The 24,490-nt window shown below is 36.2% G+C and overlaps 1 protein-coding gene across 1 annotated transcript in view; it reads right to left on the reverse strand.

Annotated features, from left to right (window-relative positions):
• TBC1D8B (TBC1 domain family member 8B) overlaps positions 1 to 24,490 on the reverse strand; it is a 62,439-nt gene that overhangs the window by 18,435 nt on the left and 19,514 nt on the right. Inside the window, exons 2-10 of the mRNA XM_081043380.1 lie at positions 23,503 to 23,613; positions 18,696 to 18,814; positions 17,981 to 18,206; positions 16,602 to 16,842; positions 7,187 to 7,394; positions 6,358 to 6,525; positions 2,891 to 3,040; positions 2,180 to 2,330; positions 539 to 753 (exon numbers count right to left, since the gene is read on the reverse strand). Coding sequence (XP_080899506.1) covers positions 539 to 753; positions 2,180 to 2,330; positions 2,891 to 3,040; positions 6,358 to 6,525; positions 7,187 to 7,394; positions 16,602 to 16,842; positions 17,981 to 18,206; positions 18,696 to 18,814; positions 23,503 to 23,613 — 1,589 coding nt within the window. The remainder of the gene's footprint in view (positions 1 to 538; positions 754 to 2,179; positions 2,331 to 2,890; positions 3,041 to 6,357; positions 6,526 to 7,186; positions 7,395 to 16,601; positions 16,843 to 17,980; positions 18,207 to 18,695; positions 18,815 to 23,502; positions 23,614 to 24,490) is intronic.

Consider the following 24,490-nt stretch of genomic DNA (forward strand, 5'->3'; position numbering starts at 1 on the left):
TCTGCCTCAATTGTTTTTCATTTGCCAATGAATGTTTTCATATTCTGTTTCCCCGAAAATAAGACCTAGTCAGACAGTCAGCTCTAATGCAACTTTTGGAGCAAAAATTAATATAAGACCGGGTATAATATAATATAATACCAGGTCTTATATTAATTTTTGCTCCAAAAGATGCATTATAGCTGACTGTCTGGCTAGGTCTTATTTTCGGGGAAACACGGTACCTACAAGTCTATATATTTTTAAAGGGAAGACCCTTATCTGATTCATCTTTATATATTCTTCAGCACCTAGCACAATATAATTTACAAAGCAGGAATTCAATAAACATGCTAGATATAAAAGAAAAATGAAGTAATGAAATATTAATTCTCCTAAGTATTTCCATTACCATTCTACTTAGATTAATAATATCCACTATCAATTGCCGCGCACCCGCTTGTAATTATTATCACGATTTTTAAGCTAGTAGAGCTGGATTTGATGTGATTGTATCACTTGGAATAAGGACACAGTTGGACTCATAACGAAGTCATACCTGGCAGTATCCAATTTTGGGATTCCTGAATGCATAAGCAGTGAGTACCCGCCTCAGAGCAGATATGCCAGTGTCACTCTGAAAGGCTGGGTGCTCAGGCAGGGAGCGACGCAAATCACGTTCAATTTCTTCAGTAGCCAAGTTACAGGTCCCTAAGGACTGCTCAACCACGTCAGCATAATAGCCGGGATTAGCAGCCATGTCATTAACAGCTCCTGTCAAGATGATTGCATTGACATACAAAAGAAGAGGAATGTAATAAAGCTACTACTTGTGTATGTACATAAAGAATTGAAATACCTTTAAATTTAGTTTTGTGCTCAAGTAGTATGTGAGCACAAACAAAAGAAAAAGCATCACACTAGACTCTGTAACATGAGGACCCCAATTTTATCCAACAGAATAACATTTTCATGAACTGTTTTTCCCCCTTAACTTTCTTTTGACACTAGAGATAGACATCTGACCTCCACCAATTAGTTATGTCTCGCCTGATAAATTAATCTGCTCGGACAGTGGATGGATATACGAAGTCTGACAATTAAGTTCGCAAACTCATCCTAGAAAAAGTGCTACATAGCTCACTGCTGAATATCACTACGGTCACCTTTGAAGTATTCCCCTTGGAAAGCTATGCACCAACGTCAGCACCTAGTGCACCCTTCAAAACAATTTTGGAACTCTTTTTCTGGAAAGGCCATCGGAGCTGTCATCATATTACCTTGCTGTCCTGAATGTCATCAAAATGTCTTCCTTTCAATATTTCCTTTAACTTCAGGCAAAGAAAGAAGTCATTGGGGACCTGAACAGGTGAGTGGGAAGGGTGTTCCAATACAGTTATTTGTTTACTGACTAAAAACTCCCTCACAGACAGTTCCATGTGTGAGGTGGTGCATTGTTGTGATGCAAGAGCTCCTTCGGGACCATTTTAGCACACACCTTTCCCATGCCAAGATTTTCGGTTAAGATTTTCCAAACTGTTTATCGATGTTTACTTGGTCTACTATGCTTCTCACAGTCAGCCAACAATTTTGATGCACAATTTGATGAATTTTTGCAATGTTATCGTCAGTTCTGCTCATTGCTGGCTGTCCTGACCTCTCTTCATCAGTGATGTGTTCTCTCCCCTCAGAGAAACGTTTAATCCATTTGTACACTGCTGTTTTCCTCATGGCATCATCCCCATCAACTTGGACTAACATGTCCCTGAGATCACTTCCACTCTTGCCAAAGTTTAACAAGAAATTTAATGTTTGTTCCTTGCTGTAATTCAAGCTCAGACATTCTTGCGATGGCACACAAAAACACACAACAACAATGAACACCACTCAGCAAGACACCGCCACACATCGATACGAACACAGCTGTGAGACACTGATATACCAAGGTTATGAAACCTTACCGAGCTGTTTGTATAGTGCTGCCAACATAAGCACATGGTGACAAGTTTGCGAACTTAATTGTCAAACCTCGTATAGGTAAGTACACATAACTAATGCACCCTCTTTGATTGGTCTGGATTCATGATGAATAAGACTTTGCCCTAGCCATCTTTGGAAATATTTTTATTTAGCTTGGTACAATATGCCCCTCGAAGGGGCATAATTCATGTCTGTTAAATAAAGTGAATAAATATAATACCTGAAAAAAGCATCCAGAGCTCTCCTCTTAAGGTCTCTGGAATCCCTCTTATAACCAGATCCTGAGTCTTTTTGGTCCGAAACATGCTGACACCACGTCCACGTTCTGCAAATAGTATGTTCCATGATTGTTCCTTCATCTTTTCTTTTAACTACAACCAAAAAATAAAGTAAAATAAAATAAAAAAAAATCAAAGCAACTAAACATAATGAAAAATTAACTTCTTTCAAATAACTTGATAACTGTCTTCACCATGACACAATACCTATGGAAATCAAGAACAGAAGATCAAAAGCAGTATCCATGGGCCAAACACTGGACCACTGTCATCACAAAAATCTTTTAAATCCACATGAACATAACAGCTTTAATTTACTATTTTAATTCTTAGCTAAACTCATAGAAAAATGGAAAAAGCATTACACTTAGAAGGTAAAGCTTTGAACCATCATTCTTCCCAAATCACTTCGATTAGGACTGATTATAAATCTATGCAAATGAAACCCAATACTCAACTTTCACCTTTTATCTTAATTCATAATAGTCCTTTTGTGTAATGGAACCAACCATAATACACAGTAGTACCTGCTGTAAAACCTTTTCAAGCCCCAAAAGAAGAGTGTTCAGTTGTAGCACCTTCTAGTCTGTTCTAAGATTTTTATTTTTGATCAACTGTTTTAGTCCATAGATTTAAATATTTTGTTTCCCTACCATTTTGGAATTAAGAGTCTCCAAATTCTGAGGGTGAAATACCGTCATTAAGGCTTCAGTGTTCACAGTTTTACTGCATTCTCTTTGACATGTCAAAGACTGTACCTCAATATTATCAGATGGGTCTGCAGAATCAGAACTTATAGGGACCTGAAAAAGAAAGAATGTAATTGTCCGAAATGTATGCTTAAAAGTTTCTGCAAGAAAAGGTGCTAATGCTTTATTTGTCATTTATAAACCACAATCTAAAGCAATGTCTCAGGGAGACATTGTTTTTCTATCAAAATTAGAGATGTCACAAATCAATGTCGGGAACAGGAAACTCAGGACCTCAGTGAACCCTCTCCCCTACAAAAGCAACAAAATACTGGCAAAACATAAAAACAAACAAACAAACAAACAAACAAACAAACAAACCACAACAGTTCAGAATGTAGGAAATTAACCACAGGCACAGAACAAACTGAACAGCATGAATTCAAGTAAAACTGATGAACCTCAATAGGAACACCAGAGTCTGTGAAGTTTTAACTTGAGGCTATTCCCATCTGTCACCCTCCCAAGCTCAACGGTGTGGTAGTGAGGAAAGCCAGCATCATCACAGCAAAGAATCCTTCGGAGCTTCATTAAAAGCCCCATGCCCAGGACACAGTCAATATTTTGACCAAACTAGCAGCTCCCTGGAAAATCTCCATTCCCAGGATGCTGTTATCATTTGATTTGATTCAGAGCTCAGCTCTGTGAGAGAGAAGCCCCTTCCCCACAGCATTAGAGCAAAGCAGAGCAATCTTCTGATAACATCACAGCTGTCTAAGGCTATTTCATTATGGGGCAAACAAGACCCTGGCTAAAAATGGAAAAGGAAGACCTGGAGAATCAGATGACCATAGGGAACTTTGAAAGGCGCCAACATATTCTTGAGGATCTAAATGCATGCATGCATGTGCAGGGCTCTGAATCTGCCCAGGAAAGAAATGGGACAGGAGAAAGTCCCAGTCACTCAACTCTGGCCGACTTTGGAAGTAAGAAGTGAAAGCTAAGGCTGATTTATAAACTGCTGGAAGTTTGAGGTATACTTTTGCACAAAGATCCCCTTGGCAAAGGTGGAAAATTTCATGGTTCAAGGCATTTAAGGAAGTCTTCTGACCCATCATTGGCTGACCACTAATTTATACTGACTCTGGGTGATCCAAGGAAGCCAGACTTAAAAATGAGAACATGAAGTATAAACAAAAAAGCAACAACAAAAATGTCCCAGAGGGGGCATAGTTCTTGGATTTTGTAAACTAAGAATGTAAAGCAGATGTTAAAGAACTAAAGAAAACTACATTCAAAAAAAAAAAAAACCCAACAGATCCAGTTAAAAAATAGGTAAAGATATCTAATTAGAGACCTTATCAAAAAGAATATAAAGATGACAAATAATCATTTGAAAAGATGCTCAACATCATATGTCCTCAGGGGATTGCAAAACAACAATGAAATACCACTGCACATCTATTAAAATGGCTCAAATCCGAAACACTGATAACACCAAGTGCTCCTGAGGATGTGGAACAACGGGAACCCTCTCATTCATTGCTGGTGGGAATGCAAAACGGTACGGTCACTTTGGAAGACTGTTTGGCAGTTTCTTACAGAGCTATGTACAGTCCTACCATATGCTTAGCAATTGTGCTCCTAGGTATGTACCCAAATGAGTTAAAAAGTTACGTCTCCACAAAAACCTACACATAAATGTTTACAACAGCTTTACTCATAATTGCCAAAACGTGGAAGCAACCAAGGCATTCTTCAGTAGGTGAATGAATAAAACATTGTGATATATCCAGAACATGAAATACTTTTCAGCAAAAAAAGAAATGAACTATCAGCAAAACTAAGGGTTTTTTATTGAAAAGATCAACAAAACTGACAAACCTTTGGCCAGATTTATGACGAAAAAAGGAGACAGGACTCCAACAAATGAAATTAGAAACAAAAGAGGAGACATTACAACTGATACCACAGAAATACAAAGATCCTAAGAGACTACCATGGTCTCATTTGTACTATGAAAGATTTTAATTTTGATGTAGTCCATTTGACTATGTTTTTTCTTTTGTCATGTGTTTTTGGTGTCATAGCTAAGAAAAAACATTGCCTAATTCAAGGTCATGAAGATTTAGTCCTGTTTTTTAAGCATTTTATAGTTTCAGCTCTGACATTTATTTATGTCTTTGATCCATTTTGAGTGCCTTTTTGTGTATGGTCCAACTTTTAGAGAAATTAGCAAGACTGATCAAATTTTACTTCTGTCCTCATATCAAACTAAGGAATATCCTGGGTACATACAGGAAGAGAAGGAAAGATTAGAAAGTTGGGGTAATAAAACTCTTGATGGCCAACATGAAGGTTCTGTGTCTGGAACTGAGATGTATGTATGTGTGTATGTGTGTGTATACACACACATACATATGTATATTACATGTGTTCATTGTGAGTTTCTATAATCAAAGGGAAAGTTAGTCTTATCAACACTGCATTATAATTGACTTAAGCATAATCTATAATTGACTGAGCATAATCTTTTCAGTCTCTGGAGAGAGAGGTAAAAGCCTCTATAATCCAATTCAAATAAAATAATATAGCTAGTAGAGTCAATGTTGATTTTTCTTTGAATTTTTAATTACAACATAAATACTTATAATATGATAAGTTTTATCAATCTACTAAAAACATGAGGTTCCTAGGCACTGAAAAAATTAATTTGAAACTATCTACGTTTCCACGAAAAACACACTAAACATCAAAATCAGGCTCTTAACTACCCTTTGCTAAAAATATTTGCTTCCTCTACTATTTTACTAGTAAACAGATATGCCACTATTTTGCTTTGGGCTAGATTATGTAAATAAGGCTGACCCAATTGATATTAAATAAAAGATATTTAGAGTGGTTTAAAATTACTGTCTCTCTATAGCAGTAAGAGGAGAGTCCTTTTCCTAGGCCTTGTTGAATTCTCAAATATAGTTTGAGTTGTTAAAAGACATGTTGTATGAAAGTACAAGATGTATATATTTGATAAACAACACATACAGTTAAGAAAGATCAAATAATAACAGTTCTGTAATAAAGAACAAGTTCCTAAAAAGGAAAAAGACCTTAATTTTCACTTCTGCTTTATGATGTGACTGAGAGAATACCTTGTTTCCCCGAAAATAAGACCTAACCAGAAGATAAGCCTTAGCGTGATTTGTACGGATGACATCTCCTGAACATAAGCCCTAATGAGTCTTTTGGAGCAAAAATTAATATAAGACCTGGTCTTATTTTTGAGGAAACACGGTATAATTTCTTTGGTTTCAATCTTTTAAAAAAATAAACCTAAGTATCAATAGGAAAGGTACTATGAATTCCATTTGAAGCAAGGGACCAGAAAAAACACAAACCTTTATTTCAAAATGATTTGGTTGATATATAATTACCTCTGTACTAATATCATGATATTGAGTTGAAGCTGCCCCGCACTTGAGCCTGAGTTTTGCCACGAGTTGTTCGAAGTCTTTAACTTCACTGAAGCGAAAAGCTGTTTTTCCTTTGACGCTAATGATGACAGATTTGCTGGAATCATTTGTCTTCTCTATAGCGAAGACCTGGGGGATAAAACATAGTATAAATGAATCACATTTTCCCTTGTTGCTGACACCTTCAGGCAAAATGTGTTTAGCTTACTCTTTTGTGGATAAAAGTTTAGGTCCCTGGTATGACTAATTAAGAAACAGACTTTGGGTACCACTGATACAAGTAACCTCGGTGTGAATTATTTCATTTCTTAAAGAAAAGGTATAACTAACACGTTGCCTTTAAAAATGACAATACAAATGTAAAAATTCAGTGCTGCACTGCCAATATCGTATTTCTGACTTACATAAAAGCTATCAATTCTATTCTTTTTGACTGTGTATATCAAATGTGATAGTCTAAGTTTTGATATTCATGCCACAAGTGTCTGAGTGATCATGTTCCATTTTGTGTCATCCTAATAAACCCTTACATTGTTTCTGAATTTTTTATTTTTTCTATTTTCACTTTCAACAAGAGCTATTAAGGATCTTATCCTAATATTCTTATATTGAAGACTGGTACTCTTATCCTGAAGAATAATGCTGAACTTCAAAAAATGATTATTTAAAAATTACTAAAAGGATGTTACATACTGAGTTTTTAATAACTTACAGAATTAAAGGATATTTTACTCTGTGAATGATAATATTTTCAAACAAAAAAACTGATAAGTAACCAAATTTACATTACCTCTCGAAATGGAATGATTACACTACATAGATTGCCATCCTGGCTACCAAAGCAGATATAGTTTTCAGAAATGCACATTTTGCCACGAGCATTGAAGTGGCTGAATGGTACCCATAAGAAACATTCATGCACTTCTTTCAAAATTTCCTCTTTGGGCAGCCTGAAAAAAGCATTAAACTGATCACTGTGGGCTCGATCTTCCAGACCTCTGCAGGAAAGAAAAAAAAGGGTGGGGTACAGCTTAAATAATGACTTTTAAAGTGAACATATGCCTACGTTGATTCATCTAAATGCACTGTAAAGCAGAAAGATTAAACACTATGTGCTATGTTCTTCATCTAATTATAAAATGAAAGAAACACACTGATTCCTAAAAAATTCATTTTTGTTTTCCAATTTTATGTTATTAGTGGATTACAATGCACAAAAAGTTAGAGAAGACAGAGGTCTTCAAACCATCTGTTCAGGGGTGATTTGCTAGAAGATTATATTATTATTATATAGTCATGTGGAAGTGGATATGGCTAAAACCAATCTTGGCAGACAAAAATTGTTATATCTGATTATCAGAAAATCAAGAGAGTTAATAATTTCAAACGAAACGAAATAATGAAAATTTATGGCATCAATATTTAAACAGGAAAAATAGTGCATAAAATATAATATTAAAACTAAGTGAAACAAAAATGGAAATGAATGTTTAAAAAAATCCAAAGTAGAAGCAACATAAAACAACACTTCTTGACCAGAACAGGACATAGGATAGGTGTCAATAAAAACAGATGAGTGGTTCGGTAAAATATAAATATATAAAGAAAAAGTGCTTAAAATAGTACAATTTTTTATTGTACTTCATAAAAATGGAGTGTGAGGTACACCTCTTGAAATCTCCAGTGGAATTTACAACAAATTAAACAACTATAATTCCACAAATGACATTGTGTGCAGCAGACAGACACAACTGAAATCATCTAAAGGTGGGCACACTGGACAAGCAGAGGAGGAGGAAAGGGGGAAGTGCGGTCACATGGGCTGGGTGGGCGCAGGAGCAGACCTGAGTTCGGTGCTCTGAGCTCCCTGCATTCCGGAGCTACTGCAGTCACAAAGAGGGAAGAACTCGGACTGCTAGTGCTCTGTTTATGGCCCACAGTCCCGCCTGAGGGATCAGCATATAACACCGCTGAACGCAATGCACATGGTAGAGACCTCTGAGTAAAGACTGAGGGAAGAAGGGTGAAAACAGCGGTTTAAGACCTCACTGCCTAGCAGAGGGCGGAAGGCTTAGGCTCGGAGCCTGGCCATCCCATCCCCATCCTCCAAGAGCTCGCCGGACCCCCACGCTACCAGTGCTAGTAGCTGAACAGTAGGAGTGTCAGATCAAAAGAACAGAATATTTGCAGTTATGAGAACTGAGGCCCGCAGCCATGGACTTTCAGCCTAACTGGTTCCAGCGAAGTGCAGGGAGCCTTGGGTGCAGGACTGGCTGTGCTGGTGGTCACTGCCATTGCTCTGGGCCACCTCTCACAGCCCATCCTGCCCCAGCCCCCACCTATCTGGGTGGATCCCTGCAGGAGTAAACAGAGCCACTGAAACACACTGGCCCTGAAGCTGATGCAGGAAGAGCTTTGAAACTTCAGAAGCTCTCCACATCATCCCAGGGAGGCGGTGTCCTGTGACCCAGGCAACCTGTTCACAGAGGAGAAGCCCACCTTCCAGGGAATCCCCCCGTGGCGAGAGAAGCTGACACAGTGCAGAGAAAATATAACACTATGGCATGGGAGAGAATAAAAGGCTGTAGTCAGAGAGAAAATAAAACATTTTACTAACAGCTACAGGAAAATGAAACAAATAACAAAAAAACCATCTTCCTATCAACCTGTTGCAGAAGCCACTCCTGTAGATGTCTAGGAAGAGAAATAATAATTCATTAATTGCCATGAATAACCAAGGTAACAAGACAGCTCAGAAAGAAAATGAAAAGTCTCCAGTAAATGAACTGAAAGACATGGAAATATGTGATTTAAAGGACAGAGAATTCAAGATTGCAGTTCTGAAAAAACTCAACGAGATGCAAGAAAACACAGGCAGTTTAATGAACTCAGAAACACAAAGAACAAAATGAACATTTACCAAAGACACTGAAATTAGAAAAAAAAAAAACACAACCAAACATAATTACTGAAGATTAAGCACTCAATAAAAGCAATGAAGAATGAAATGGCCAGCTTAGGTAACTAAGTTGCCCGGAGGGAGGAAAGAATCAGTGATACTGAAGATAGAAATCTGGAAATGACACAGATGGAAGAAGAGATAGACTTGAGAGTTAAAAGAAATGAAAGAACTCTAAAAGAACTTTCTGACTCCATCAGAAAGAGCAATATAAGAATAATGGGCATACCAGAAGGAGAGAAAGACTGAAGGGAACAGAGAGTATATTCAAACAAATAGTCGAGGAGAACTTCCCAAACTTGTGGAAAGAACTGGATCCTCGAATTCAAGAAGCAAACAGAACACCTAATTACCTAACCCCAACAGGCCTTCTCCAAGGCACATTGTATTGAAGCTGTCAAAAATTAATGACAAAGAAAGAACCCTCAAGGCAGCCAGGGAAAAGAAGACGGTAACCTACAAAGGAAAGCCCATTAGATTATCACCAGATTCTGCAGCAGAAACTCTTCAAGCCAGGCGGGAATGGGATAAAATATTCAAACTGTTGAAAGAGAGAAATTAGGAACCAAGAATAATATATCCAGCAAAGATATCCTTTAGATATGAAGGAGGAATAAAGACCTTTCCAAACATACAGAAACTGAGGGAATTTTCTAACACATGTTGTAACACACGACCTACATACAAGAAAAACTGAAGGAAGCTATTCGACCTGAAACAAAAAACAAAAGAATACAAAACCATGAGTAGTATTATGAACAGACAGAAGCAGGAAATGGCAACCCCTACACCGAGTAGGACACTATACACTTACACATAACATACAGGGTAAAAAAGGAAAAAAAATACAACAACACGTAAAAATGAGGAAAGTAACTCACAGCATAAATAGGGATAATTGGTGCCAACAAAAACGTGAGAGAGGAGAGAGTAAAGATTGAACTGGCACAAGGGAATGGAGAAAGCAAGTATACTGAAGAAAATGGAATACTCTAAATATCAAATTTTCTTTTGCATAAACTTCATGGTAATCACTCAAAAAATACATTCAGAATTGAAATATATAACATAAAAAAGAGAAGAAACAGATAGAAAAATCATAGAATACCACCACACTGACATAACAGATAGCGAAAAAAAAAAAAAGGTGAAGAAACAATGGAGACACTATCTTTCCAGAAAACCAGAGATAGATCGATAGGAAATACTCATGTATCAATAATCACCCTAAATGTAAATGGACTGAACTCACAACTAAAAAGGCACAGAATAGCACATTGGATCAAAACACTAAACAAACATTATGCTGCCTCCAAGAGACACATCTCAGCTGCAAGGAAAAATAAAAGACTCAAAGCGAAAGGAGGGAACTGACACTCCAAGCAAATGGTTTCCAGAGAAAAGCAGATGTACACATACTGATATCAGATGAAACAGACTTCAGGATAAAAAAGGCAACAAGAGACAAAGGTGGACATTTCATAATGATAAAGGGGACTATACAACAAGAAGATATAATAGTCATCGATAGTTATGCCCCCAATCTGGGAGCACTGAAATATACCAAGCAACTACTAACAGAACTAAAGGGAGAAATTGACCAAAACACAATTATACTAGGGGACTTAAATACATCATCGACAGCTATGGATAGATCATCCAAACAGAAAATAAATAATGAAATATCAGCCCTAAATGACACATTAGATGAAATGGACATAACTGACCATTACATCCTACAACAGTACATTGTACATTACATCCTACAACATCAGATGATACATTTTTTTCTAGTGTAAATGGAATATTCTCAAGGATAGACCATACATTGGGACATAAAATTAACCTCAACAAATTTAAGAAGACTGAAACCATACCAAGCATATTCTCTGCTGATCACAAGACTGTGAAATTGGATAGCAACTCCAGAAAGAAAACAGGAAAAACCACAAATACATGGAGATTAAACAACACACTTTTAAAGAACGACAGGGTCAAAGAAAAAATGAGAGGAGACACTAAAAGATACACAGAAACAAATGACAATGAAAATACACCCTACCAAAATTTTTGGGATACAATGAAAGCAGTTTTAAGAGGGAAATTTATATTATTACAGGCCTATCTCAAGAAACAAGAAAAATCACAAATCACCTCACGTTACACCTTAAAGATCTAGAAATAGAGGAACAAATGAAACCCAAAGTCAGCAGAAGGAAGGAAATAATAAAAATCAGAGCAGGACTAAATGAAATGGAGAACAAAAAGACAATAGAAAACAATAACGCAACAAAGTGCTGGTTCTTGGAAAAGATTAATAAACTGACTAACCTTTGGCTAAAGTCACTATGATAAAAAGAAAAAAAAGACACAAATAAATAAAATCAGAAATGAAAGAGGGGAAGTTATCACGGATACCACAGAAATGTAAAGGATCATCCAAGAATACTGTGAATATGCCACCAAATTCAATAACCTAGAATAATGGGCAAGTTCTTAGAAACATATAGCCCTCCTAGGCTGAATCACGAAGAATTGGAAAATCTAAATAGACTGATTGCCAGTAAGGAAATTGAATCAGTCATCTGAAACCTTCCGAAAAGCAAAAGTCTGGGAACAGATGGCTTCACTAGTGAATTCTACCAAACATTCAAAGAGGATCTAATACCTGTCCTACTCAAACTCTTCCAAAAAACTGAAGAAGAGACAATACTCCCTAACTCATTTTATGAGGCCAATATTACCCCGATACCAAAATCTGGTAATGATAACAGAAAAAAAAGAAAATTACAGACCGGTATCTCCAATGAATACAGACGTAAAAATCTTAAACAAACTTCTAGCAAATTGAATGCAACAATGCATTAAAAGGATTGTACATCACAACAAAGTGGGGTTTATCCCACGGGTACAAAGATGGTTCAACATACACAAATCCATCAATGTGATACACCACATAAACAAAATAAAGGACACACATTATATGATTATATCAATAGATGCAGAAAAAGCGTTTCACAAGACACAACATCCATTTATGATTAAAACACTTAATAAATGGGTATAGAAGGAAAATACCTTAACATTATACAGGCCATATAGGACAAACCCTCAGCTATCACTATAGTTAATGGTGAAACCTGAAGCCCAATGTTCTATGTTCAGAAACACGAAAGGGCTGTCTCCTATCATCTCTGCTTTTCAACACAGTATTGGAAATCCTCCCCAGAGCAATCAGGCAAGAGAAAGGAAGAAAAGCATCTAAATTGGGAATGGAGAAGTTAAACTGTCACTTTTTGCAGATGACATGATTATATATATAGATATATATATATATATCTATATATATACATATATATATAGATATATATATATATCCCTAAAGACTCCACCAAAAAGCTTTTAGAAACAATAAACGAATATAGTAAAGTTGCCAGCTACAAAATCAACCTACGAAAGTCCCTTGATTCCTATATACTAACAATGAAATCTCAGAAAAAGAAATAAAAAAAAAAAAAATTCTGTTTGCAATTGGAACAAAAAGAATAAAATACCTAGGAATAAACTTCACCAAGGATGTGCAGACTTATACACTGAAAACTATAAGATATTTTTTAAAAGAAATTTAAGAAGACACAAAGAAATGAAAAGACATTCTGTGCTCATAGGTTGGAAGAATCAACATAGTTAAAATGGCCATATTACCCAAAGCAATGTACAGATTTAATGCAATCCCCATCAAAATCCCAATGGCATTTTTTAAAGAAAGAGAACCAAAAAAAAAATCATCAGACTTGTATGGAACCATAAAAGACCTCGAATAGGCAAAGCAATCCGAAAAAAAAAAAAGGAAAAATGCTGGAAGTATCACACTCCCTGAGTTCAGCTTGCACTACAGGACAATAATAATCAAAACAGTATGGTATTGGTAGAAAAACAAACACACAGACCAATGGAAGAGAACTGAGAACCCAGAAATAAACCCACATAAATACGGACAGATAATTTTTGACAAAGGAGCCAAAAACATACAATGGAGAAAAGACACCCTCTTCAATAAATGGTGCTGGGTAATTGGTAAGCCACGTGCGAAAGTTGAAACTAGACTGCTATCTGTCACCATGCGCCAAAATTAACTCAAAAAGGATCAAAGACCTAAACATGAGATCTGAAACAATAAAACGCAAATAAGAAAACAAGTGCTAAACTTATGAACCCTGGGTTCAAAGCACATTTTATGATTTTGACCCCAAAGGCGAGGGAAGTAAAAGCTAAAATAAATGAATTGGACTATATCAAACTAAAAAGCTACTGCACAGCAAAAGAAACCATTGACAAAATAAAGAGGCAAACAACTGAATGGGAGAAGACTTTTGCAAACAACGCCTCCGATAAGGGGCTAATATCCTAAATATATAAGGAACTCATATAACTCAACAACAAAAAAACCCCAAACAATCCAATTAAAAAATGGGCAGAGGACCTGGACAGACATTTCTCCACAAAGAGGACATACAAATGGCAAATAGACATGTGAAAAAATGCTCAACATCACTAATCATCAGAGAAATGCAAATAAAAGCACAATGTGGTATAACCGCACACCAGTTACAACGGCTATCATCAACAGTACAAATAGTAACAAGTGTTGGGGAGGCTGTGGAGAAAAAGGAACCCTCATACATTGTTGATGGGAATGCAGATTGGTGCAGCTGCAATGGAAGGCAGTGTGGTGGTTCCTCAAAAAATTAAGAACACACTTAACATCTGACCCAGAAATGCCTCTCCTGGGTATCTACCCAAAAATCTGAAAACATTTATCCGTAAAGATGTATGTGCTCCAATGTTCATTGCAGCTTTATTTACGGTGGTGAAGACATGGAGGCAACCAAACTGTCCTCCGACAGATGAATGGATAAAGAAGTTGTGGTATATATACACAATGGAATACTATTCAGCCATAAGAAAAGATGAAATAGTATCATTTGCAACATGGATGGATCTTGAGATTATTATGCTGAGCGAAATAAGTCAGATAGAAAAAATACAGAACCATATGATTTCACTGATATGTGGTATATGAAACTGAAAACAACAACAAAATAAGACAAACCAATGAAGAAAGACAAACTCATAGACACAGACAATAATTTAGTGGTTCCTAGGGGGTCGGGGGGAGGGGAGTGGTAGATGAGGGTAAAGGGGATCAAATATATCATAATGGAAGTAGAACTGATTCTGGGCGGTGAAGACACAATGTGATATATAGATGATGTATCACAGAATCGTACACCTGAAATCTAAGTAACTTTACTAACAATTTTCATGCCATCAACTCTAATTAAAAAAAAGTTACAGTTTTTCTAGAGGCAGTAAACACTTGGGCTAAGCAGCAATGCCATCTGGGGTAGTTAGTAAATTATGCAAGTTCTAACTCAAAGCCAACAAAGTTGAAACTAAATTTATCCTTCCAGCATATACTATTTGAATATGAGGCACTTCATCATGTCTTTCTTAATAATTCCGATAAATATGAAGAGACAACCATATTAATTTTTACCCCACTTAAAGAGTAATTTGGTGGGTTATTTCCCTATTTCTTAAAAGAGTAGGTGTATTTGTATCAATGAAAAGATGTCCGTGATATATTAATTTAAGTGGGTGAAAAAAAGCAAATTGTAGTGTATATGATGTTTAACCCAATTCATGGTTTTTTTTGCAAATATTTTTAAATTCATGCATTAAAAAGCTTGGAAAGATATACACTGATTTTAATTATTGTTATTATGTTTCTGTGTTGTTACACATATTTGGAAAAACAATAAGCCAAAGCAATAAAGATATTTCATTTTATAAAGATGTCATCTGGAGACTAAGTCTAAATAAGCTGCTGTTCCTTTCAACTTACTAGAAAAAAAGGATTTAGATATATTTGATTTTCAATAGGCTCTCTTAAAAATGCAGAGATAAAAATGCATTTCCTATATCTCATTTAAATATCACCATCTTAATGAATAACTCATGGATAGATGGCCTTTTAGAGGACATTTTAAGGAAATAAAATGGCTAAATAGTTTATTTATGGTGGCCAATCAAGAAACAAACTACGAAAACAAATGCCCAACTATAACATAAGCAGGATTCTTAATTTTATAGAGTTCTATTCATAAGTCACGCACACTGGGACCTAATTTTGGTAATAGGTGTTAAAAATTCACCTTAATGATCTATTTTCCAGGAAAGCAGGCAGGCTCACAAAGGAATCCTTATGCATATAGTTTAGGAATGGTTTAGGAATAGGCAAGAGGAACGATTATACCCAGTTAGAACTATATAGTAATCATACAGCCTAGCGGGTCACTTATCCTGGTTTATCCATAGGACCGTGGCTTAGGTTACTCTTACACTTTCCCATTTAGTCAATACCCTCATTCTCCTTGTCAGAAGCGGCTTTTACTAGCTATTTCTGGATCCTCTCCTCTCTCTGCCCCTCTTTGCCATGCTCATTTCAGTCAAATGTTCTCAGTGTTGAGCAGGAAGAAAAGAGTCAGTTTCAGCAAACCAAGGAGAGTGGCAAACACCTATTGGACAAATACTTCTGATGCAGGCACTAATGACGATTAACATTTATCTACTGCTTTATATTTTACAAAATGCTTTCATACATTATATTGCTCATTCCTCACAAGTGCTCTCTGAGGTAGAAATGACAGATGAGAAAACAGAGGTGCTGAGAGATTAGGACTTGTCCAAGGGTTGTTCTACTCTCATTCTAAAGCCAATGGCTCCACTGATTCCACTAACTTGCCTCTTCATAAAAAAACAAAACAAAACAAAAGTAAAACAACAACAAAAAAGATGTTCTTTATAAATTATGTTTGAAAATAATACATTTAACAATTTCAGACCCAAAACTATCTATACTACTCATAGAAATTTAGAGTTAGACTAACACACACAAATCTCTACATTTCACAAAGCACTCCAGGGCAAATCCTACTGGGATCTCAAGAAATAATTTTCAAACCTAACTTCTATTGTTTCTTAGGATTCAATTTCAGGGTGAGGATACTATCTGTGAAATGCATATGAATAAACTAAAACACACACGCACACACATTGATAACCAACTCCAAAGAAAAACTATCATGTAATATGGAACAGTTAACTTTTAACGCTAATCAATGCTACTGTTCTTTGGTCAAACAATTCTTTAAAAAGTAAGAATTAATTAAGCTTTGAATACCTTTTGGTGATTTGTAGAGGATCATCAAGGATTGGGTCATCATCAAATGTTTCCTTATCAAAAAGTCTCTTTATAGCATAGTTTGCCAGCTGTTCCATAAGAAGGTATGTTTGATTAATATGCAAAAACATTGAAAAGTAGTGACTCTCCCCTTGGGAACACACATGAATACTCTCTGTCAGTATGACATTTGAAGTCTTTTCAAGTTTTGAGACTGCATCCCAGGAGATAATGAGTTTTACTGCAATAAGAGTTATAAGCAGATACCATTAAATTTCTCAATATTTATTAATGCTTATCAATCAGGTCTTTCAAAACAATATTTAACTACTTGAAAAATGCTAGGAACAACTAACATACTTGCATTCAAGATGAGTTATAATTTTGAGTCATAACCATGAACACACAATAATTGGTAACTCTAGGAATAGATACACACCATATTTAGCCATATATAATGCACACTTTTTTGTCCAAATTTGTGAGGGAAAATAAGGATGCGAATTATACATGGGTAGTACTAATTCTGTATCTATATAAATGTTTTTAATTCTTTTATTTACGCTAATGAGTTAAAAGTGTAACTCTAGAAATCAATAACGATAGCTGTATGCAAAATAATACCCTGGAATACAATGATCGGTTTTGTTGAACTTACGACGAACTTGCAATGACGAAGAGTTCTCGGCCTTCTATGATACGTAAATTTGTTACTGGTATATAAAATTTCTTTTACCATAATATGTTAAAAAATAAATGCTATAATTCCTTTATAATACAAAAAACAAGTACCTAAATATAAACAAATGAAAATTTGAATTAAAAAATTAAAACGAAAAATTCATTCCCCCTGAAAGTTTGGCCTAAAAACGAGGGTGTGCATTATACACAGGAGCACATTTTACATGGCAAAATACAGTAATTTTAAAGATTTCTAAAAATATTATGATTTGATATTTAAGTTTGTTACTTTACATAATTACTGATATACAAGCTACATGTGTACTATCAATAGTATTGTTTTATTTTTCTTTGTAGCTGTGGGACATTAGGTATTATGGCTACTATATTTATATTGTATATTTAAAACAAGGATTAAAACATGTACTGAAGAAGGCAGGTAGTTTAGAACAAGGGAAAAAAGGAGTTATACTCGTATGTCAGATCACCATCACAGGCATTCTATACGTATTTCTAATGATTCCTACATTAAGCAACCAGCCTTAAAAGGATGCTTTCTTTAGATGAAGTGAAATGTCAATGTAGAATTCAATTACTCTTAATATCAATCACATTAGTTATATATAACCTAATACCACCAAGAAGTTGAGAGGTCCTCAGCAAGTTCAAAGTCATGGTAAGCAATAGAAACCACTTACTTTCTGATCCCAACAAAAAAGAATAGAAGCTCAGAAAGTTGGTGCTAAGATAGAGCCAACCCTGACAAGGAACCCGTCCTTTCCAGTAACTGCATGAGTAATAGGTCACTAACTTCTCCTGCTCTGGTAAACCAAAACATTTTTCAAATTTCAAAAGGGCTTCTCGAAATTTCTCAGGATCATCTTCTTTGGCAAAAGACTGTTTTCCCTCCTCAGCAATTAATCCCTAAGGGAGACAAAACATTTTCTGAAAATTAATAATTACCAACTAACAAAAATACATTTTATATGTAAACAGTTCATTGAACACAACCGTATATATCTATGAAGGTACATGTATCATATGTACATATGTGTATTACATACTTAGGGTAGAGGTGACCAGATGTTCTTTAATTTTGTCATTAGGTTTTTTCCAATGCCTCACAGCTACCACAAATACAGGTGCTAAATACTGTACTGATTGAGTGAAGGGTTCAAAGCCAAACTCAAGAGACAGTGAAATAAAAACATCCCTACGACAACTCACAAGGGCACCAAAGACTAACCACTGACTACAATTTTCTTTAGCTCTGATTAAGACATTCATATGTGTGCTTCTGATAATCCTGAACGGTGCCAATAAAACAATGACCTTCCATGCAGCCTGTGATCCTCAAATAAGTGGGAGAAAGATTTTTGTATTCCATCTACAAATTATATCCATGCCACTTACTCTTATCTTTCCTTGTACAAAATTAGTAATATCTTCATTTGAATCAAACACAGATAAGGTCTTCATGATATTTTGTTCCAACCAATCCCAATGTTTTGTTATTTCTTCTCTGTTGGCTCCTGATTAATAATGAAAGAGAATAAAAGACTCAAGAAACACTCCACAATGAAAGTGTTCTCGATATTTTCAAGCTTAGTTTAATAAAATTATAAAAAATTATATTTGCTCATTTTCAAAAATTATGATCATAAAAATGTATTAGTTATTGTCTACTTCGTCCCTATTATTTCACTTAGCATAATAATCTCAAGATCCATCCATGTTGTCACAAATGGCACTATTTCATCTTTTCTTATGGCAGAGCAGTACTCCATTGTGTATATATACCACATCTTTATCCAGTCATCTATGGAAGGACACTGGTGGTTTCCATGTCTTGGCCACCATAAATAACACTGCAATGAACATTAAAGCACATATATTTTTACGGATAAATGTTTTCAGATTTTTGGGGTATATACCCAGGAGAGGGTATAGGAACATTTGTGACAACGTGGATAGATCTTGAGATTATTACGCTAAGCGAAATAAGTCAGACAGAAAAAGTCGAGAACCATATGATTTCACTGATATGTGGGATATAAAACTGAAAGCAACAAAGGAATAAGAGAAACAAAGAAAGAAAAACTCATAGACACACCAGAGAGTGGGGGGTGAAGGGGGTGGCAGATGAGGGTAAGGGGGGTCAACTATATGGTGATGGAAGGAGAACTATTCTGGGTGGTGAACACACTATGTGATATGTACGTGATATATTACAGAATTATACACTTGAAACCTATGTAATTTTACTAACCATTGTCACCCCCATAAATTTTAATTAGAAAATGAATAAAAAAAAGAAATTTTATGAAAGAGGTTAGAAATTCTGTAATTGAAGGTCCGATTAAATAAATTAGCTCTGGGTTGCTTTCGTTTGAAGAACATTTCTATATCTATCAATCTCTCCATAGAACCCACAAACCTTTAAGATTTCCCCAGCATTGTGGATTGGACAAATCTCAAGCAAAAGAAGTATCTTGACTTCTTAGTGTTTTAGGATATACGGAGAGTGACACATTAAAAATTTATTAGAACGGCAAACTTGCCTATTTCCTACAATTCAGTTAGAAGTGTGTTCACTTTATTAAAGTTGCCATACCAAGTATAATAATTTTCTTTAATGAGCTACATATAAAAACCATGGGAGGGGACTCGGGGACGAGGCTTTGTGCTGGCGGGTAACGGGACACCCACTGCAGCAGTGCGGTACCAGCAAGGGCTGCTGCTTGTGTTGCCCTGGCCACCTCCTCAGGCCCAGCTCTCAGTGACATGGGAGCCCTGAAAGCCAAAGCTGGAGCAGGGCAAGGCCAGGGGACCCTGTGGGAGGTCTTTCTCCGACCCCCAGCCAGGCCGCTGGACCCCTCCCTGAGGAGAGCAAACCGGCTGGTTACCGCACTAGAGTCATTTGGGTTGGTTGCCAACTCTCCACATACTGCAAACATCTGGGTCACAAGACTGCAGTATCTAATTTCTTATAGGAAACATACACTTGATATATTAGAAAGTAACTAAGACAACAAGAGGATTTCTTGGGTTTCACAAATGTTTAGTGAAATTGATGTAGATAACTTGGGACATGTAACTCTGTGTAATATGGCACAGTATATCGAGAACCTCAATCCTGATTTAAACGCTAGCAAAACTGAGCTTAATTTCAAAAAATTGCACAAATTCAAGGACAAAGCTGGTACTGAAGTCACAAAGGAACAATTTGTTGAGGTTTTCCCATGGACTTTGTACTAGACCTGAAATCTATTTTCTTTTAGTTCAGTTTTCAAGCAATAAAAAAACCTGTCCCAAACCCAAAGCATCAGGTGCCAAAGACGACGTGGTGGATCATTATGTCTATGTGCAAGTTCATGGAATCCCTGCTGACTGTGCAGAAGAAAGGACAAAAACTGTGAACCAGCATGGAGATGCTCCCATTTTTGACAAAAGCTTTGAATTTCAAATCAACCTACCGGAACTGGCTGTGGTTTGCTTTGTAGTACTAGATGATGACGACACTGGGGGTGAATTTATTGCTTAGTGCACTATTCCCTTTGAATGTTTACACACAGGCACTGCCATATCCCCCTGTAGTCACTGACTGGAGAGGTCCTAGCACATGTCTCTGTGTTTGTCCATGTGGCTATTACTAACCAAAGAGGAGGAGGGAAACCTCATAAAAGGGGCCTTTCTGAAAAGAAATCAGGGAATATGCAACTTCAAGAACACTGTGGATTAAAACTGTAGATGAGGTGTTCAAGAATGCCCAGCCCCCTTTATGGGATGCCACTGCAGCATGCAGTGGTGTCACTCAAGCTCTGCGGCCTCTCCTCTGTGGCCAGTCTCATGCAGTACATGCTGGTGGTGTCCTCCCCACCCCCGCTTTCTGGGGCCTGGTAACACACCCCTGGTGGTCTTGAATCTCAGTGAGCAGTATCCCACGATGGAGTTGCAGGGAATCATGCCTGAGGTTCTAAAGAAGACTGTAACAACTTATGACATGATGATCCAGTCCCTCAAGGCCTTGACTGAAAATGCAGATGCTGTGTATGAAGAGACTGCAGTGTCAGAAGGCAGCCATAGAATCCCATCAACACTTGCACAGCACAGGCATCCAGGAAGGTTTGAAGGGACGAAAACTCCAAAAGCAGTGGAGAGCTTTACCTGGAATGTTACCATCTTAAAGGGACAAGCAGCTCTTTTGAAATACGCCCCAAGAACCAGACTTTGGGGAACCTAAAACAAATCCATTATGCTGCTGTTTCATGTGCCTGAATAAACCAGGCATAGAAAATGCCAGAGCCTGGAAGTCATACCTGAAAAAGCAAACAATGAACCTGGAGAATGAGGGAACTTCCTAGAAATCATTATGGAGTTTTAACTCTAGGACCAACTGTAGTCAAACAGAACATTTCCTTTGCACTAGTGAAAATAATATTTGGGATTTTAAAGCACAAATAGAATAGCTAATTACAGTATATTAAAACTGTGAATGTATGTAGCAATCTGGCGTGTGAAGGCAAATAAACTCTTTAACAAGAAATTATATTCCTGGTCTAAGTATGTTATATTTATATACAAAGACATCATAACCCAGTTCCATTGTAAACAACATACTGTTCACTCTAGTTCCACCAAGGGAAAAAATACTTTCCTAACCGAAAACAATTTCTTAAGATGGAAATGGATTGTAATGCCAAATTCGTATTTATTGGAGAAAAAGCTAGTCTATGCATTTTATATATGTGTGATTGCTAGAGTCTCTGGGTTACAGAGACATTCTGGTGGCATGAGCCATAATTACTAAGGAGAATGTAAGTGGACAGATTTCCTGAATCTCCAGGAACCTTGCTGGGCTATGGAGTATAAGGAAAATGTGCAATTGGACTGAAGCTACTGGCTAAAGACATGTACAGGGTGTATATACGCTGTAAAAGAAACCAGTATGGAAGCAACACGTTGTAAATAGTTTTTCATTGTATGAAGCAGTGTTCACAATCAAAATGTTTTATGATATTTCTAAAAAAAAAGCCATGGGAAATTTTTAAGGCCTTTATTCTGGTCCTTTATGTATAAGAAGCTTCATTAGTAGGTAACTACTATATTTCTGCACCATGTCAATTTGGAGGAATAAGTTATATAATCATTATTTAAATAAAACGTAGAAGGGACATTTTTTTCTAAACAATTTCTACCAACCAGATTTAAAGTCGAGGTTATTGACATCTCATAATGTCAGCAGGTGTAATGTCTTCTTCATTTTGTTTAAATAACATTCAATTTAAGAGAGCCAGAAGAAAACATTCACCAACAACATTGAGGGAATTTAGAAGGAGATGCAGAAAACAAGCCACACATCTTTAAAAATTAATTGTACGCTGTAGCTATATGTTCACAGGTATGAACTGTCGAAAAGTCACATGAATTTTTTTTTAAAAAAGTGTATCTACTTGAGAAGAGAAGGGGAGAAAAGAGAGAGAAAAAGAAAAAGGTAGTTGTTAAATATTAAAAAGGCCAAAAATCTGGGATTCTAAGTTAGACCAACATTATAATGGCATCATAAAAAAAGTAAGCTGTCATTGTGTGTTTTTTTTGGGGGGGGGTTGCTTTATTAGGAAGAATTATCTTAATTCCTTTTCTACTCACAATATAAATACGTGGAAAGATCTGAACCTCCCAGCAGGAATGAATATGTAGCATTACCTGAAAGACATCCCTTCATATTTCAAGTATTTCAAGAATATGATGCCTTTTGTGAAAAAGTACGTGTGCAACTAAAGAAGATTCAATTTTTCAGGCTTACACTTTCTTAGGGGAGGACACTTATGTTTTGGGCATGATTGTCCTCATCCGAGTGATTACAGATGGAACAAAGTATTATTTCATGTGGAAGTTGTCATCTTCCCTGGAGTTAAGTGAAGCAGGAGAATTAAGCTGAAGAAAGGAGTCATAGAGCAGTAGCAAAGACCAAAATTTGCTCAGAAGCAGCCCTGCTGCAACACATGCTTCAGGTACCTCACACTAATCGATTTTTTAAAAATCATAATAATCTGTAGCCTTTCTTAAGTAAACAATTAGAAGTCTTCCTATTCTCTCAAAGTAGAGTTGTACATTTAACTCATTTCTAAATCAAAACAACTGGGGATTATAAACACATTGATTCAATTTATTAGTACCCTTATTTGTTTGAAGTATAGGTCTTAAAAATCATACTCACCACATGCAATTGACAGGTAAACTTGAGAATCTGGTGTCTGGTGTAGAATGCGAAATGGAGCTACTTTAGCAGTTGAGTCCAAGACTGAATCAAGAGTCCCAACGAGAAGCCCTGTTGTAATAAAGAGACTGTTGAAATAAGGATTTTACAAAACATAATATCAATAGCACTTCATATGACAAAAAAAAAAATAATGGATTTACTTTTTAAAATTCTAGTTCAGTTTCCTTACAGAGGCTTTTCTTAAATAAAAAAAACACATATATATTCTGGATGAAGATATTATACTGTTTAGATGTGAGCAGTGCTTCAGAAAATGATCTTTCAATAAAATAAGTCAGGTTCAATTGTCCAAATCTCATGATATACCTCCTTTACAAGGTTCTGTATATAGCAGATAAGAATGTAGATTCTGGTACCAGAGACTACCTGGGTTTGAATCCTGGCGTTGTAAAAATAAAATGAGTTATTGTTACATATAAAACATTTAGAACAATGCTTAGCACATAGTAAAACCCTCAATGTTAGCTAATACTATTATATAAGAAAATCTTAGATATTTAAACAAGATGAAACTATGATTAAAATAATTAGGTAAAGGGGTGGCCGGTTGGCTCAGTTGGTTAGAGCACAGTGCTCATAACACCAAGGTCGTCAGTTGGATTCCCACATGGGCCAGTGAGCTGCATCCTCCACAACTAGATTGAAAACAACGACTTGACTCGGAGCTGATGGGTCCTGGAAAAACACACTGTTCCCCAATAAAAATTTAAAAACAAATAGGTAAAACGGTTTTCTTTTTTAACAACTCTTAATTCAATTGGGAATTCAAGGCTTTTGATCAATTAGTTCCAATTTAATGATCTGATAATATTGGCTGCTCCTCCCTAAAACAAAGTTGGCTGTTTTCTTGAAAAACAAACTAATTTTTCCCTTAGGGTCTTTGCTAAGCAATTCTCTTTTTACCTACAAATGCTAATGCATGTCT

This window comes from Rhinolophus hipposideros (assembly GCF_964194185.1).
Source record: "Rhinolophus hipposideros genome assembly, chromosome: X".
Lineage (NCBI taxonomy): Eukaryota > Metazoa > Chordata > Mammalia > Chiroptera > Rhinolophidae > Rhinolophus > Rhinolophus hipposideros.